Source organism: Nerophis lumbriciformis, linkage group LG03 (assembly GCF_033978685.3).
Source record: "Nerophis lumbriciformis linkage group LG03, RoL_Nlum_v2.1, whole genome shotgun sequence".
Classification (NCBI taxonomy): Eukaryota; Metazoa; Chordata; class Actinopteri; order Syngnathiformes; family Syngnathidae; genus Nerophis; species Nerophis lumbriciformis.
The window spans coordinates 29,013,376-29,033,634 of NC_084550.2; the positions used below are offsets into that span (position 1 = coordinate 29,013,376).

The following is a 20,259-nucleotide window of genomic DNA, read 5'->3' on the forward strand; positions in this document are numbered from 1 at the left end:
TGTGGTCTACACATGTCATGGTGGTTCTTTGGTGAAACCTTCCTTGAGGTCTACACATGTCTTGGTGGTTCTTTGGTGAAACCTTCCTTGTGGTCTACACGACATGTCGTGGTGGTTCTTTGGTGAAACCTTCCTTGTGGTCTACACGACATGCCGTGGTGGTTCTTTGGTGAAACCTTCCTTGTGGTCTACACAACATGTCATGGTGGTTCTTTGGTGAAACCTTCCTTGTGGTCTACACGACATGTCATGGTGGTTCTTGGGTGAAACCTTCCTTGTGGTCTACACAACATGTCATGGTGGTTCTTTGGTGAAACCTTCCTTGTGGTCTACACATGTCTTGGTGGTTCTTTAATGAAACCTTACCTTGTGGTCTACACAACATGTCATGGTGATTCTTTGGTGAAACCATCCTTGTGGTCTACACATGTCATGGTGGTTCTTTGGTGAAACCTTCCTTGTGGTCTACACGACATGTCGTGGTGGTTCTTTGGTGAAACCTTTCTTGTGGTCTACACCACATGTCATGGTGGTTCTCTGCATGGATTGTATCTTACAGAGTCACTTTTTTGCTCCCTTTCAAAACAGCTTGTTTCATCACGCGCCCTCAAGCCGATAAGCCATCGCCCCCGACCGTCAGCTTTTGTGCTACTTTTGTAGCTTTCTTGCTTTCATTGTGCGCTAAGGACATCGGTGACTGCCACCAGCTATCTGTTTTGAGGGACTCTCACCACAACAACAACCCAGACGATATAGCAAGACCAGCGTCGCACCTAAGGAAGGACGAAAGGAAACCCGGCTGACGTACAGGTCAGGAACTTTACACGCTGGCTCAGGTTAGACTTCTATCGAGTCTAACTTTCTAAGACTAGATCCCGGATGTAAACATGTGTATACATAAAGGCTTTTCTGTTATACATCATGTAAATACCTCCACTGCACGGTTGCTTGCAGTTGTAAACAATAAAGGCTAAAGGCTATTAGCTACGCTACATCGAGAAACTGGTTATATAACTTACTGGTCCATTGCCAAACACAGTAGGCACTGATCCAATTAAAAGTTTTTAGGAAAATCACTTTATTTTGCGGGAGGACGGTGATGTTATTGTTTTACAGTAGAAGGCTAAACTAGCTACACAACGTATCATTCACACATTTCTAACCTACTGTTATTTCTTAGCGTTTCATGGTCTTGTCCATTGCCATAGATCTGGCCTATTCAACTGGCAGCCTGCGGGCCACACCCGGCCCGCCAAAGCTGTTCATTTGGCCCGCTGAACAACACCCAAACAGGCTGCATGAAACCATTCAAAAAAGGCTTGCTCATGTATGCATAAATGGGTTGTACTTGTATAGCGCTTTTCTACCTTCAAGGTACTCAAAGCGCTTTGACACTACTTCCACATTTACCCATTCACACACACATTCACACACTGATGGAGGGAGCTGCCATGCAAGGCGCTAACCAGCACCCATCAGGAGCAAGGGTGAAGTGTCTTGCTCAGGACACAACGGACATGACGAGGTTGGTACTAGGTGGGGATTGAACCAGCGACCCTCGGGTCGCGCACGGCCATTCTTCCACTGCGCCACGCCGTCCCGTATGCATCATTTTTAAAACCAATTCCAACCTTTCAACCATCCACACACACACTACTCTTCCAAAATATCAAACACAAAACATGTTTTGCCTTTCCAAAAATTACCAGTTCTCCCTGAATGTTCTCCCCATTGACGGCAATTATACCATCTACTGCATATCCCACAATTCTCACCCGATTCAAACCATCCACACACTCCACTCACCCTGGACAGTCAAACTACCTTAGACTTAGAAAATCTTTATTGTCCCCGAGGGGCAATTTGGTTTGCAGCAGTAGTCATTAAAAAACAAGGTTCAACAGTAAAAAGAGGTACAACAATAAAAAAACAAGGTGCAACAGTAAAACAAGGTACAAATACATAAAATACATACAACATACAAACCATCATGAAAGCATTGAGCTAAAAACTAAAAACATTTGTAAAACAATAAAAACTAATCATCACACGTCGCTTCCCACTAAAGTGACTGCATAGCAGCTAAGCTTGTTTAAGAAGCTCATTTATAAAGGCAACAGCTGAGGGAACAAAAGATCTTATGTATCTGTTGTTTTTGGCCTTTCTATTAGTAGGGGCGTACCTGCATCCTGAGGGTAAGAGTCTAAACTCTGAGAAGAGGCACACTCCCCTCACCTTGGACAATCTAACTACCATCCACACACTCCACTCACCTTGGACAATCTAACTACCATCCACACACTCCACTCACCCTGGACAGTCAAACTACCATCCACACACTCCACTCACCTTGGACAATCTAACTACCATCCACACACTCCACTCACCCTGGACAGTCAAACTACCATCCGCACACTCCACTCACCTTGGACAATCTAACTACCATCCACACACTCCACTCACCCTGGACAGTCAAACTACCATCCACACACTCCACTCACCTTGGACAATCTAACTACCATCCACACACTCCACTCACCCTGGACAATCTAACTACCATCCACACACTCCACTCACCCTGGACAATCAAACTACCCTCCACACACTCCACTCACCTTGGACAATCTAACTACCATCCACACACTCCACTCACCCTGGACAACCAAACTACCATCCACACACTCCACTCACCTTGGACAATCTAACTACCATCCACACACTCCACTCACCCTGGACAACCAAACTACCATCCACACACTCCACTCACCTTGGACAATATAACTACCATCCACACACTCCACTCACCCTGGACAGTCAAACTACCATCCACACACTCCACTCACCCTGAACCAGAGGTGTGGACTCGAGTCACATGACTTGGACTCGAGTCAGACTCGAGTCATGAATTTGATGACTTTAGACTCGACTTGACAAAATGTAAAGAGACTTGCAACTCGACTTAGACTTTAACATCAATGACTTGTGACTTCACTTGGACTTGAGCCTTTTGACTTGACATGACTTGACATGACTTGCTACTTTCCCCAAAATCCAAAGCTTAAAAAGTTATTTGGGAGCGCTCCGTATTTTTCATTTTCTTCGTCTGTGTCTCTCAGTGTGTTGTTCCTGTCAGCTGGTGTGCTGTCAGTACAACAGCCAATCAAATTAGATCTACGTTGTTTTCATCACGCAGCATTCATCCAAATTGCAGTACAACCACCGAACAAGTTGTCAAACAACGCAACAATTATGCCAAAGTTGGTTTCGTTCGGGTATAAAAACTACGACTTGGTCAACAAAAAACGAATTGCCGTTTGCAAATCACACAGTTCGAATATTACAGATGGAGACGCAACAACGTTCAACATTTGAAGTTGCACAAAGAAGGGTAAGTTTTGAATGTAAGATAATGTTTATTGGCTAAGTAACGTGACTTTTATTTGCTGTGTAGTTAAATCAGTGAGGCTGCAAACTCACTGCTAACGTTATAACCATAGACATGTTCTAAGGGTACGCAGCATGGAGCGCTACTGCCTACTGGCGCAGACGAGGCGCGGGGCCGCCATCTTGGAGTGGTGATCCGCTCCACTCAGTGCAATTCATTTGGCAGGAGCAATGAACTGTCAGCGCATTTAATTTATCTTACCTCACTGAATACCACTGATTTTCACCCCCCTTTTTTGTTATACGTGTAGCTATGATAACAGACACATGTTTTGGCGTGTTTTAGTATTCATAGTTTGCTTAACAGTAATATAATATTCTTATATGCTATAAGTGACCAGACGTCCGAGATCAAAACTGGGAATATAATCCCAGAGAAGGGGGAAAAAACGGTAAACTATTTTTAAGTTGAAGAAACAATATGATTAGGTTATATATACATGCGTATATCCTACATAAACAATGTATGAATACATTAGATATCTATATATTTTAGGGACCTATAGACTGTATCTCTGTTGCTGCAGCAGCAGAGAGTTTATTCTGTCTTGACACTTTGTATTGATATTTTCTATTACATTCTTCCCTTAAATGATAATGTTTGCAGTGATTGTTTTATATGTATTATTTTATGTAAGTCGCTTTGGATAAAAGCGTCTGCCAAATACTTAAACATAAACACATATAAACACCTGAAAGTCTTCATATCAGCTAAAACCACCAATCTGTTTCACTGGATTCAGAATAAAACCAAATTCTGTTTTACCCAACAATGTTAGTATTTGAATATTGTTACTTGAAGACTTATTCCTGGTTACAATTATACTGTTAAGAAAGTATTGTCTTATACTTTGCCTAAAATGAGAATGCATCATAATCAGTGGCGGCTGGTGAATTTTGTTTTAGGTGGGGCTGAAAGTTTGTAAACCAAACCCCTGTAGGGGCGTCATCCTCCCCCAGAAGATTTATTTGTGATTTTCACATACAAATATTGAAGATCTTTGATCCTTCTCAACTCTGTGGTAATATTCTTTTCATAAGATACAACCAATAGTACGTTAATGTTAAATCTTACTTGTGAAAAGTAATCCCCCGATTCCTATTTTCAACAGTCCGCTCATTTGAGCAGGAAAACGCTGAACACCAGCCCGGCATCTTTGTTTTCTACCTGTCAACTGTCAGTTTAGGCTGCTCGCCGGCTCCTCATCACCACTTCAAGATGGCGGTCAAATTGCTCACGTCACAGCAACCTGCGTCTACTTATAAGATGTCTATGGTTACAACGTCATTGTAAACACGGCAATCTGTTGCGTCCACTGCAGTTTGCTACCTTATTCATACTTTTTGTCAAGTGATTTTTTTTAAGCAGGGTTGCATGAGGTACCTACACATAACGTTACGTTAGTCAATGTATCACACACAGTAACATTACGTTAGACAATGTATCACACACAGTAACGTAACGTTAGTCAATGTATCACACACAGTAACGTAACGTTAGTCAATGTATCACACACAGTAACATTACGTTAGTCAATGTATCACACACAGTAACATTACGTTAGTCAATGTATCACACACAGTAACGTAACGTTAGACGGTGGTCAGCAGCACCGCGTATTTTAGCCACCTACAAAAAGACAAACATAGTCAAATAAAGGTCAGTTAAAATGTATACTATATTAAGAATATGTGTACATATTGCATAGGGTCCTGACATCTAAAAAGTACAACTCTGTTCATTGTTATGTTCATATATTTGTTATGTTTTTCATGTGTACGCACACATAAACACACATACAGTATGAGATGAGATCAATGAGATAAGGTAAGAACAGGATAGAAACTGCTGTGGAACTAGTTACAATGCAATATGCCATTGAAATACAATGTTAACACTTTTGTGCAAATAAGTACAGTTGCACTTGTTTTTTTCAAATGTGTTTATTCTGTAAAGGAATGAGTTAAATGTTTAAAATGACTGGTTAATAGTGCTATTTTGAAGTGCAATGTCAGCACTATGTTTTTCCCTGCAATTTCAAATGCACTTGTTTTAATAAATAAATACAGCGTTTTAAAAGCATACACAATCTGTGTAAATATATTAGTCTGTGGTTAAACGACTTGAAAGGACTCGAAACTCAAAATGCAGGACTTGGGACTTGACTTGAGACTTTCCAGTCTTGACTTTGGACTTGACTCGGACTTGCTCTGTCTTGACTCGGGACTTGACTCGGACTTGAGGGCAAAGACTTGAGACTTACTTGTGACTTGCAAAGCAATGACTTGGTCCCACCTCTGCCCTGAACAGTCAAACTACCATCCACACACTCCACTCACCCTGGACAATCTAACTACCATCCACACACTCCACTCACCTTGGGCAATCTAACTACCATCCACACACTCCACTCACCCTGGACAATCTAACTACCATCCACACACTCCACTCACCCTGGACAGTCAAACTACCATCCACACACTCCACTCACCTTGGACAATCTAACTACCATCCACACACTCCACTCACCCTGGAGAACCAAACTACCATCCACACACTCCACTCACCTTGGACAATCTAACTACCATCCACACACTCCACTCACCCTGGACAGTCAAACTACCATCCACACACTCCACTCACCTTGGACAATCTAACTACCATCCACACACTCCACTCACCCTGGAGAACCAAACTACCATCCACACACTCCACTCACCTTGGACAATCTAACTACCATCCACACACTCCACTCACCCTGGACAGTCAAACTACCATCCACACACTCCACTCACCTTGGACAATATAACTACCATCCACACACTCCACTCACCCTGGACAGTCAAACTACCATCCACACACTCCACTCACCCTGGACAGTCAAACTACCATCCACACACTCCACTCACCTTGGCCAATCTAACTACCATCCACACACTCCACTCACCCTGGACAGTCAAACTACCATCCACACACTCCACTCACCCTGGACAGTCAAACTACCATCCACACACTCCACTCACCCTGGACAATCTAACTACCATCCACACACTCCACTCACTCTGGACAACCAAACTACCATCCACACACTCCACTCACCTTGGACAACCAAACTACCATCCACACACTCCACTCACCCTGGACAACCAAACTACCATCCACACACTCCACTCACCCTGGACAACCAAACTACCATCCACACACTCCACTCACCTTGGACAACCAAACTACCATCCACACACTTCACTCACATTGAACAGTCAAATTACCTTCTTCCAGAGTTAAACAAAATTCCAGGAATTAGACAGAATTCCAAGTTTTCCACAGCCCTATTTCTCTTCCTGGAAAGTGTCCACAGTCCACATGTGTCCTACCTTCAGGTCTTAGTCCTGACTTAGTGACTCACCTATAAAGTATATTAGTCTGTGGTTAAACGACTTGAAACGACTCGAAACTCAAAATGCAGGACTTGGGACTTGACTTGAGACTTTCCAGTCTTGACTTTGGACTTGACTCGGACTTGCTCTGTCTTGACTCGGGACTTGACTCGGACTTGAGGGCAAAGACTTGAGACTTACTTGTGACTTGCAAAGCAATGACTTGGTCCCACCTCTGCCCTGAACAGTCAAACTACCATCCACACACTCCACTCACCCTGGACAATCTAACTACCATCCACACACTCCACTCACCTTGGGCAATCTAACTACCATCCACACACTCCACTCACCCTGGACAGTCAAACTACCATCCACACACTCCACTCACCCTGGACAGTCAAACTACCATCCACACACTCCACTCACCTTGGACAATCTAACTACCATCCACACACTCCACTCACCCTGGAGAACCAAACTACCATCCACACACTCCACTCACCTTGGACAATCTAACTACCATCCACACACTCCACTCACCCTGGACAGTCAAACTACCATCCACACACTCCACTCACCTTGGACAATCTAACTACCATCCACACACTCCACTCACCCTGGAGAACCAAACTACCATCCACACACTCCACTCACCTTGGACAATCTAACTACCATCCACACACTCCACTCACCCTGGACAGTCAAACTACCATCCACACACTCCACTCACCTTGGACAATATAACTACCATCCACACACTCCACTCACCCTGGACAGTCAAACTACCATCCACACACTCCACTCACCCTGGACAGTCAAACTACCATCCACACACTCCACTCACCTTGGCCAATCTAACTACCATCCACACACTCCACTCACCCTGGACAGTCAAACTACCATCCACACACTCCACTCACCCTGGACAGTCAAACTACCATCCACACACTCCACTCACCCTGGACAATCTAACTACCATCCACACACTCCACTCACTCTGGACAACCAAACTACCATCCACACACTCCACTCACCTTGGACAACCAAACTACCATCCACACACTCCACTCACCCTGGACAACCAAACTACCATCCACACACTCCACTCACCCTGGACAACCAAACTACCATCCACACACTCCACTCACCTTGGACAACCAAACTACCATCCACACACTTCACTCACATTGAACAGTCAAATTACCTTCTTCCAGAGTTAAACAAAATTCCAGGAATTAGACAGAATTCCAAGTTTTCCACAGCCCTATTTCTCTTCCTGGAAAGTGTCCACAGTCCACATGTGTCCTACCTTCAGGTCTTAGTCCTGACTTAGTGACTCACCTATAAAGTTCCTCCTGGAGGAGGAGTCCCGGGCTTGCTTCCAGCACGCCGGCCAAGCCATCAGAACGGCGTTGTGTTTCATCCCGCCCAGACCTGCTGACTGGATGAGCAGAGAGAAACCATCTCGCAGGTTGGAGGACACGACCACGTGGGAAAAACCTTTGGTCCGCTCTGCAGCCATGACCGCCTTCAGGTTCTTGGGGGGCAGGGTCCGAGTCCAAAGTGGATTTAGGGGAAGAGAAGGACAACACATGAGTTACACTTTTGAAGAGGTGACCCTCCTTCCATCCTGTAGATCAGTACTGTGAGTACCAGTATCTATTCACAGGTACCAGGAACTGGTATGGTATAGATTCAAATGTCAACGGTACCCATCCCTAATGACAGCTTAGGACACATTTGTGGAACACCCTTACCTAATAATCTGTCAAGTCTTAAGCAAGTGTGATGTTCAAGTCTGAGTCAGTGATACCAAAGTCCAAGTGTTGATGATATCATCAAGTGCAGTCCAAGGTCCCAAAGTGGCGTGAGACCTGGTTGACAATGAAGAAGAAGTCGTCCTACCTGCTCTGCGATCTTGGCGTGGGCTCCCCGGGTCATGTAGGTGCCATGCAGGACTGAACAGACTATGGTCAGACCTTTGCCGGCCTTCAGCTGCGTGGTGAAGGACAGCAGGCGAGGATGTTTGACTGCCAGGTGGGAGTCCAGCTTGCAGAGCACCAACAGCTGAGGCCTGCCAGGCAGACAAAAGCCACATGGAGGTGACAAGTGGTCTGGCACAAAGAACATTCTGGGTGTTACACTTGTAACTCTGATCCACACAACAATCCCAAGAGAATATGTGTTGTGTGTGTGTGTGTGTGTGTGTGTGTGTGTGTGTGTGTGTGTGTGTGTGTGTGTGTGTGTGTGTGTGTGTGTGTTTGTGCATCCTAAACATTCATTTGTGCGATCCATAGTGCTACGTTTTGGATAAAACATCATTGAATTGATGATATTCATGACAATAATAATATTGGATCAGGTTTATATGAAGCTTTTCACAGAAAGCATCATTCCTTGGTGGTGATGTACTATTGGGCAAGGCACTAAAAGTAGGTGACTCACCTCCAGTTTTTGGTGTGCGGGGGGGATTCCTCCAAGCGAATGAGAGCGTAGCGTGCGGCGTTTAAAGACAGACCTCGTAAACCATCTCCCCACTCCGTCTCTGCCCTGTGGATCACATGTCATTCATGTCTCTTACAGTACCACTAATGTCAACAATGCAGTTAAAGTACTTTACTTACACATATACAGTGGGAAAGTAAATATTTAATGCAGTAAAAGTACTTTAGTTACACATATACAGTGGGAAAGTAAATATTTAATGCCGTAAAAGTACTTTAGTTACACATATACAGTGGGAAAGTAAATATTTAATGCCGTAAAAGTACTTTAGTTACACATATATAGTGGGAAAGTGAATATTTAATGCAGTAAAAGAACTTTAGTTACACATATATAGTGGGAAAGTAAATATTTAAGGCAGTAAAAGTACTTTAGTTACACATATATAGTGGGAAAATGAATATTTAATGCAGTAAAAATACTTTAGTTACACATATATAGTGGGAAAGTAAATATTTAATGCAGTGAAAGTACTTTAGTTACACATACCTGTATATAGTGGGAAAGTGAATATTTAATGCAGTAAAAGTACTTTAGTTACACATATATAGTGGGAAAGTAAATATTTAATGCAGTAAAAGTACTTTAATTACACATATATACCGGTAGTGGGAAAGTAAATATTTAATGCAGTAAAAGTACTTTAGTTACACATATATAGTGGGAAAGTAAATATTTAATGCAGTAAAAGTACTTTAGTTACACATATACAGTGGGAAAGTAAATATTTAATGCAGTAAAAGTACTTTAGTTACACATATATAGTGGGAAAGTGAATATTTAATGCAGTAAAAGTACTTTAGTTACACATATACAGTGGGAAAGTAAATATTTAATGCAGTAAAAGTACTTTAGTTACACATATATAGTGGGAAAGTGAATATTTAATGCAGTATAAGTACTTTAAATACACATATATAGTGGGAAAGTAAATATTTAATGCAGTAAAAGTACTTTAGTTACACATATATAGTGGGAAAGTGAATATTTAATGCAGTATAAGTACTTTAAATACACATATATAGTGGGAAAGTAAATATTTAATGCAGTAAAAGTACTTTAGTTACACATATATAGTGGGAAATTAAATATTTAATGCAGTAAAAGTACTTTAATTACACATATATATAGTCGGAAAGTAAATATTTAATGCAGTAAAAGAACTTTAGTTACACATATATAGTGGAAAAGTAAATATTTAATGCAGAATAAGTACTTTAAATACACATATATAGTGGGAAAGTAAATATTTAATGCAGTAAAAGTACTTTAGTTACACATATATAGTGAGAAAGTAAATATTTAATGCAGTAAAAGTACTTTAATTACACATATATAGTGGGAAAGTAAATATTTAATGCAGTAAAAGAACTTTAGTTACACATATATAGTGGGAAAGTAAATATTTAATGCAGTAAAAGAACTTTAGTTACACATATACAGTGGGAAAGTAAATATTTAATGCAGTAAAAGTACTTTAGTTACACATATATAGTAGGAAAGTGAATATTTAATGCAGTAAAAGTACTTTAGTTACACATATATAGTGGGAAAGTAAATATTTAATGCAGTATAAGTACTTTAAATACACATATATAGTGGGAAAGTAAATATTTAATGCAGTAAAAGTACTTTAGTTACACATATATAGTGGGAAAGTAAATATTTAATGCAGTAAAAGAACTTTAGTTACACATATATAGTGGGAAAGTAAATATTTAATGCAGTAAAAGAACTTTAGTTATACATATATAGTGGGAAAGTAAAAATGTAATGCAGTAAAAGTACTTTAGTTACACATATATAGTGGGAAAGTAAATATTTAATGCAGTAAAAGTACTTTAGTTACACATATATAGTGGGAAAGTGAATATTTAATGAAGTAAAAGTACTTTAGTTACACATATATGGTGGGAAAGTAAATATTTAATGCAGTATAAGTACTTTAAATACACATATATAGTGGGAAAGTAAATATTTAATGCAGTAAAAGTAATTTAAATACACATATATAGTGGGAAAGTAAATATTTAATGCAGTAAAAGTACTTTAGTTACACATATACAGTGGGAAAATGCATATTTAATGCCGTAAAAGTACTTTAGTTACACATATATAGTGGGAAAGTAAATATTTAATGCAGTAAAAGTACTTTAGTTACACATATATAGTGGGAAAGTAAATATTTAATGCAGTAAAAGTACTTTAGTTACACATATATGGTGGGAAAGTAAATATTGAATGCAGTATAAGTACTTTAAATACACATATATAGTGGGAAAGTAAATATTTAATGCAGTAAAAGTACTTTAAATACACATATATAGTGGGAAAGTAAATATTTAATGCAGTAAAACTACTTTAGTTACACATATATAGTGGGAAAGTAAATATTTAATGCAGTAAAAGTACTTTAGTTACACATATATAGTGGGAAAGTAAATATTTAATGCAGTAAAAGAACTTTACTTACACATATACAGTGGGAAAGTAAATATTTAATGCAGTAAAAGTACTTTAGTTACACATATATAGTGGGAAAGTGAATATTTAATGCAGTAAAAGTACTTTAGTTACACATATATAGTGGGAAAGTAAATATTTAATGCAGTAAAAGTACTTTAGTTACACATATACAGTGGGAAAGTAAATATTTAATGCAGTAAAAGTACTTTAGTTACACATATATAGTGGGAAAGTAAGTATTTAATGCAGTATAAGTACTTTAAATACACATATATAGTGGGAAAGTAAATATTTAATGCAGTAAAAGTACTTTAGTTACACATATATAGTGGGAAAGTAAATATTTAATGCGGTAAAAGTACTTTAATTACACATATATAGTGGGAAAGTAAATATTTAATGCAGTAAAAGAACTTTGGGAAAGTAAATATTTAATGCAGTAAAAGTAATTTAAATACACATATATAGTGGGAAAGTAAATATTTAATGCAGTATAAGTACTTTAAATACACATATATAGTGGGAAAGTAAATATTTAATGCAGTAAAAGTACTTTAAATACACATATATAGTGGGAAAGTAAATATTTAATGCAGTAAAACTACTTTAGTTACACATATATAGTGGGAAAGTAAATATTTAATGCAGTAAAAGTACTTTAGTTACACATATATAGTGGGAAAGTAAATATTTAATGCAGTAAAAGAACTTTACTTACACATATACAGTGGGAAAGTAAATATTTAATGCAGTAAAAGTACTTTAGTTACACATATATAGTGGGAAAGTGAATATTTAATGCAGTAAAAGTACTTTAGTTACACATATATAGTGGGAAAGTAAATATTTAATGCAGTATAAGTACTTTAAATACACATATATAGTGGGAAAGTAAATATTTAATGCAGTAAAAGTACTTTAGTTACACATATATAGTGGGAAAGTAAATATTTAATGCAGTAAAAGTACTTTAGTTACACATATACAGTGGGAAAGTAAATATTTAATGCAGTAAAAGTACTTTAGTTACACATATATAGTGGGAAAGTAAATATTTAATGCAGTATAAGTACTTTAAATACACATATATAGTGTGAAAGTAAATATTTAATGCAGTAAAAGTACTTTAGTTACACATATATAGTGTGAAAGTAAATATTTAATGCGGTAAAAGTACTTTAATTACACATATATAGTGGGAAAGTAAATATTTAATGCAGTAAAAGAACTTTAGTTACACATATATAGTGGGAAAGTAAAAATGTAATGCAGTAAAAGTACTTTAGTTACACATATATAGTGGGAAAGTAAATATTTAATGCAGTAAAAGTACTTTAGTTACACATATATAGTGGGAAAGTGAATATTTAATGAAGTAAAAGTACTTTAGTTACACATATATGGTGGGAAAGTAAATATTTAATGCAGTATAAGTACTTTAAATACACATATATAGTGGGCAAGTAAATATTTAATGCAGTAAAAGTAATTTAAATACACATATATAGTGGGAAAGTAAATATTTAATGCAGTAAAAGTACTTTAGTTACACATATACAGTGGGAAAGTGAATATTTAATGCCGTAAAAGTACTTTAGTTACACATATATAGTGGGAAAGTAAATATTTAATGCAGTAAAAGTACTTTAGTTACACATATATAGTGGGAAACTGAATATTTAATGCAGTAAAAGAACTTTAGTTACACATATATAGTGGGAAAGTAAATATTTAATGCAGTAAAAGTACTTTAGTTACACATATATAGTGGGAAAGTGAATATTTAATGCAGTAAAAGTACTTTAGTTACACATATATAGTGGGAAAGTAAATATTTAATGCAGTAAAAGAACTTTAGTTACACATATATAGTGGGAAAGTAAAAATGTAATGCAGTAAAAGTACTTTAGTTACACATATATAGTGGGAAAGTAAATATTTAATGCAGTAAAAGTACTTTAGTTACACATATATAGTGGGAAAGTGAATATTTAATGAAGTAAAAGTACTTTAGTTACACATATATGGTGGGAAAGTAAATATTTAATGCAGTATAAGTACTTTAAATACACATATATAGTGGGAAAGTAAATATTTAATGCAGTAAAAGTAATTTAAATACACATATATAGTGGGAAAGTAAATATTTAATGCAGTAAAAGAACTTTAGTTACACATATATAGTGGGAAAGTAAATATTGAATGCAGTAAAAGAACTTTAGTTACACATATATAGTGGGAAAGTAAATATTGAATGCAGTAAAAGAACTTTAGTTACACATATACAGTGGGAAAGTAAATATTTAATGCAGTAAAAGTACTTTAGTTACACATATATAGAAGGAAAGTGAATATTTAATGCAGTAAAAGTACTTTAGTTACACATATATAATGGGAAAGTAAATATTTAATGCAGTATAAGTACTTTAAATACACATATATAGTGGGAAAGTAAATATTTAATGCAGTAAAAGTACTTTAGTTACACATATACAGTGGGAAAGTGCATATTTAATGCCGTAAAAGTACTTTAGTTACACATATATAGTGGGAAAGTAAATATTTAATGCAGTAAAAGTACTTTAGTTACACATATATAGTGGGAAAGTAAATATTTAATGCAGTAAAAGTACTTTAGTTACACATATATGGTGGGAAAGTAAATATTGAATGCAGTATAAGTACTTTAAATACACATATATAGTGGGAAAGTAAATATTTAATGCAGTAAAAGTACTTTAAATACACATATATAGTGGGAAAGTAAATATTTAATGCAGTAAAACTACTTTAGTTACACATATATAGTGGGAAAGTAAATATTTAATGCAGTAAAAGTACTTTAGTTACACATATATAGTGGGAAAGTAAATATTTAATGCAGTAAAAGAACTTTACTTACACATATACAGTGGGAAAGTAAATATTTAATGCAGTAAAAGTACTTTAGTTACACATATATAGTGGGAAAGTGAATATTTAATGCAGTAAAAGTACTTTAGTTACACATATATAGTGGGAAAGTAAATATTTAATGCAGTAAAAGTACTTTAGTTACACATATACAGTGGGAAAGTAAATATTTAATGCAGTAAAAGTACTTTAGTTACACATATATAGTGGGAAAGTAAATATTTAATGCAGTATAAGTACTTTAAATACACATATATAGTGGGAAAGTAAATATTTAATGCAGTAAAAGTACTTTAGTTACACATATATAGTGGGAAAGTAAATATTTAATGCGGTAAAAGTACTTTAATTACACATATATAGTGGGAAAGTAAATATTTAATGCAGTAAAAGAACTTTAGTTACACATATATAGTGGGAAAGTAAATATTTAATGCAGTAAAAGTAATTTAAATACACATATATAGTGGGAAAGTAAATATTTAATGCAGTATAAGTACTTTAAATACACATATATAGTGGGAAAGTAAATATTTAATGCAGTAAAAGTACTTTAAATACACATATATAGTGGGAAAGTAAATATTTAATGCAGTAAAACTACTTTAGTTACACATATATAGTGGGAAAGTAAATATTTAATGCAGTAAAAGTACTTTAGTTACACATATATAGTGGGAAAGTAAATATTTAATGCAGTAAAAGAACTTTACTTACACATATACAGTGGGAAAGTAAATATTTAATGCAGTAAAAGTACTTTAGTTACACATATATAGTGGGAAAGTGAATATTTAATGCAGTAAAAGTACTTTAGTTACACATATATAGTGGGAAAGTAAATATTTAATGCAGTATAAGTACTTTAAATACACATATATAGTGGGAAAGTAAATATTTAATGCAGTAAAAGTACTTTAGTTACACATATATAGTGGGAAAGTAAATATTTAATGCAGTAAAAGTACTTTAGTTACACATATACAGTGGGAAAGTAAATATTTAATGCAGTAAAAGTACTTTAGTTACACATATATAGTGGGAAAGTAAATATTTAATGCAGTATAAGTACTTTAAATACACATATATAGTGGGAAAGTAAATATTTAATGCAGTAAAAGTACTTTAGTTACACATATATAGTGTGAAAGTAAATATTTAATGCGGTAAAAGTACTTTAATTACACATATATAGTGGGAAAGTAAATATTTAATGCAGTAAAAGAACTTTAGTTACACATATATAGTGGGAAAGTAAAAATGTAATGCAGTAAAAGTACTTTAGTTACACATATATAGTGGGAAAGTAAATATTTAATGCAGTAAAAGTACTTTAGTTACACATATATAGTGGGAAAGTGAATATTTAATGAAGTAAAAGTACTTTAGTTACACATATATGGTGGGAAAGTAAATATTTAATGCAGTATAAGTACTTTAAATACACATATATAGTGGGCAAGTAAATATTTAATGCAGTAAAAGTAATTTAAATACACATATATAGTGGGAAAGTAAATATTTAATGCAGTAAAAGTACTTTAGTTACACATATACAGTGGGAAAGTGAATATTTAATGCCGTAAAAGTACTTTAGTTACACATATATAGTGGGAAAGTAAATATTTAATGCAGTAAAAGTACTTTAGTTACACATATATAGTGGGAAAGTGAATATTTAATGCAGTAAAAGAACTTTAGTTACACATATATAGTGGGAAAGTAAATATTTAATGCAGTAAAAGTACTTTAGTTACACATATATAGTGGGAAAGTGAATATTTAATGCAGTAAAAGTACTTTAGTTACACATATATAGTGGGAAAGTAAATATTTAATGCAGTAAAAGAACTTTAGTTACACATATATAGTGGGAAAGTAAAAATGTAATGCAGTAAAAGTACTTTAGTTACACATATATAGTGGGAAAGTAAATATTTAATGCAGTAAAAGTACTTTAGTTACACATATATAGTGGGAAAGTGAATATTTAATGAAGTAAAAGTACTTTAGTTACACATATATGGTGGGAAAGTAAATATTTAATGCAGTATAAGTACTTTAAATACACATATATAGTGGGAAAGTAAATATTTAATGCAGTAAAAGTAATTTAAATACACATATATAGTGGGAAAGTAAATATTTAATGCAGTAAAAGTACTTTAGTTACACATATATAGTGGGAAAGTAAATATTGAATGCAGTAAAAGAACTTTAGTTACACATATATAGTGGGAAAGTAAATATTGAATGCAGTAAAAGAACTTTAGTTACACATATACAGTGGGAAAGTAAATATTTAATGCAGTAAAAGTACTTTAGTTACACATATATAGAAGGAAAGTGAATATTTAATGCAGTAAAAGTACTTTAGTTACACATATATAATGGGAAAGTAAATATTTAATGCAGTATAAGTACTTTAAATACACATATATAGTGGGAAAGTAAATATTTAATGCAGTAAAAGTACTTTAGTTACACATATATAGTGGGAAAGTAAATATTTAATGCAGTAAAATAACTTTAGTTACACATATATAGTGGGAAAGTAAATATTTAATGCAGTAAAAGAACTTTAGTTACACATATATAGTGGGAAAGTAAAAATGTAATGCAGTAAAAGTACTTTAGTTACACATATATAGTGGGAAAGTAAATATTTAATGCAGTAAAAGTACTTTAGTTACACATATATAGTGGGAAAGTGAATATTTAATGAAGTAAAGGTACTTTAGTTACACATATATGGTGGGAAAGTAAATATTTAATGCAGTATAAGTACTTTAAATACACATATATAGTGGGAAAGTAAATATTTAATGCAGTAAAAGTAATTTAAATACACATATATAGTGGGAAAGTAAATATTTAATGCAGTAAAAGTACTTTAGTTACACATATACAGTGGGAAAGTGAATATTTAATGCCGTAAAAGTACTTTAGTTACACATATATAGTGGGAAAGTAAATATTTAATGCAGTAAAAGTACTTTAGTTACACATATATAGTGGGAAAGTGAATATTTAATGCAGTAAAAGAACTTTAGTTACACATATATAGTGGGAAAGTAAATATTTAATGCAGTAAAAGTACTTTAGTTACACATATATAGTGGGAAAGTAAATATTTAATGCAGTAAAAGTACTTTAGTTACACATATACAGTGGGAAAGTAAATATTTAATGCAGTAAAAGTACTTTAGTTACACATATATAGTGGGAAAGTGAATATTTAATGCAGTAAAAGTACTTTAGTTACACATATATAGTGGGAAAGTAAATATTTAATGCAGTATAAGTACTTTAAATACACATATATAGTGGGAAAGTAAATATTTAATGCAGTAAAAGTACTTTAGTTACACATATATAGTGGGAAAGTAAATATTTAATGCAGTAAAAGTACTTTACTTACACATACACAGTGGGAAAGTAAATATTTAATGCAGTAAAAGTACTTTAGTTACACATATATGGTGGGAAAGTAAATATTGAATGCAGTAAAAGTACTTTAGTTACACATATACAGTGGGAAAGTGAATATTTAATGCCGTAAAAGTACTTTAGTTACACATATATAGTGGGAAAGTAAATATTTAATGCAGTAAAAGTACTTTAGTTACACATATATAGTGGGAAAGTAAATATTTAATGCAGTAAAAGTACTTTAGTTACACATATACAGTGGGAAAGTAAATATTTAATGCAGTAAAAGTACTTTAGTTACACATATATAGTGGGAAAGTGAATATTTAATGCAGTAAAAGTACTTTAGTTACACATATATAGTGGGAAAGTAAATATTTAATGCAGTATAGGTACTTTAAATACACATATATAGTGGGAAAGTAAATATTTAATGCAGTAAAAGTACTTTAGTTACACATATATAGTGGGAAAGTAAATATTTAATGCAGTAAAAGTACTTTAGTTACACATATACAGTGGGAAAATAAATATTTAATGCAGTAAAAGTACTTTAGTTACACATATATGGTGGGAAAGTAAATATTGAATGCAGTATAAGTACTTTAAATACACATATATAGTGGGAAAGTAAATATTTAATGCAGTAAAAGTACTTTAAATACACATATATAGTGGGAAAGTAAATATTTAATGCAGTAAAACTACTTTAAATACACATATATAGTGGGAAAGTAAATATTTAATGCAGTAAAAGTACTTTAGTTACACATATACAGTGGGAAAGTGAATATTTAATGCCGTAAAAGTACTTTAGTTACACATATATAGTGGGAAAGTAAATATTTAATGCAGTAAAAGTACTTTAGTTACACATATATAGTGGAAAGTGAATATTTAATGCAGTAAAAGAACTTTAGTTACACATATATAGTGGGAAAGTAAATATTTAATGCAGTAAAAGTACTTTAGTTACACATATATAGTGGGAAAGTGAATATTTAATGCAGTAAAAGTACTTTAGTTACACATATATAGTGGGAAAGTAAATATTTAATGCAGTGAAAGTACTTTAGTTACACATACCTGTATATAGTGGGAAAGTGAATATTTAATGCAGTAAAAGTACTTTAGTTACACATATATAGTGGGAAAGTAAATATTTAATGCAGTAAAAGTACTTTAGTTACACATATATAGTGGAAAAGTAAATATTTAATGCAGTAAAAGTACTTTAGTTACCGTACACATATATAGTGGGAAAGTAAATATTTAATGCAGTAAAAGTACTTTAGTTACACATATATAGTGGGAAAGTAAATACTGAATGCAGTAAAAGTACTTTAGTTACACATATATGGTGGGAAAGTAAATATTGAATGCAGTATAAGTACTTTAAATACACATATAGTGGGAAAGTAAATATTTAATGCAGTAAAAGTACTTTAGTTACACATATATAGTGGGAAAATAAATATTTAATGCAGTAAAAGTACTTTAATTACACATATATAGTGGGAAAGTAAATATTTAATGCAGTAAAAGAACTTTAGTTACACATATATAGTGGGAAAGTAAAAATGTAATGCAGTAAAAGTACTTTAGTTACACATATATAATGGGAAAGTAAATATTTAATGCAGTAAAAGTACTTTAGTTACACATATATAGTGGGAAAGTGAATATTTAATGAAGTAAAAGTACTTTAGTTACACATATATGGTGGGAAAGTAAATATTTAATGCAGTAAAAGTACTTTAGTTACACATATATAGTGGGAAAGTGAATATTTAATGCAGTAAAAGAACTTTAGTTACACATATATAGTGGGAAAGTAAATATTTAATGCAGTAAAAGTACTTTAGTTACACATATATAGTGGGAAAGTGAATATTTAATGCAGTAAAAGTACTTTAGTTACACATATATAGTGGGAAAGTAAATATTTAATGCAGTAAAAGTACTTTAGTTACACATATATAGTGGGAAAGTGAATATTTAATGCAGTAAAAGAACTTTAGTTACACATATATAGTGGGAAAGTAAATATTTAATGCAGTAAAAGTACTTTAGTTACACATATATAGTGGGAAAGTGAATATTTAATGCAGTAAAAGT

General features: G+C 34.3%; 1 protein-coding gene across 4 annotated transcripts in view; it reads right to left on the reverse strand.

Moving 5' to 3' along the window:
* LOC133582456 (solute carrier family 12 member 7-like) overlaps nt 1–20,259 on the reverse strand; it is a 121,791-nt gene that overhangs the window by 15,661 nt on the left and 85,871 nt on the right. For all 4 annotated transcript variants that reach the window (XM_061936543.2, XM_061936542.2, XM_061936540.2 and 1 more), the window contains exons 21-23: nt 9,271–9,375; nt 8,731–8,899; nt 8,167–8,362 (exon numbers count right to left, since the gene is read on the reverse strand). In XM_061936543.2, the coding sequence (XP_061792527.1) occupies nt 8,167–8,362; nt 8,731–8,899; nt 9,271–9,375 (470 nt within the window). The remainder of the gene's footprint in view (nt 1–8,166; nt 8,363–8,730; nt 8,900–9,270; nt 9,376–20,259) is intronic.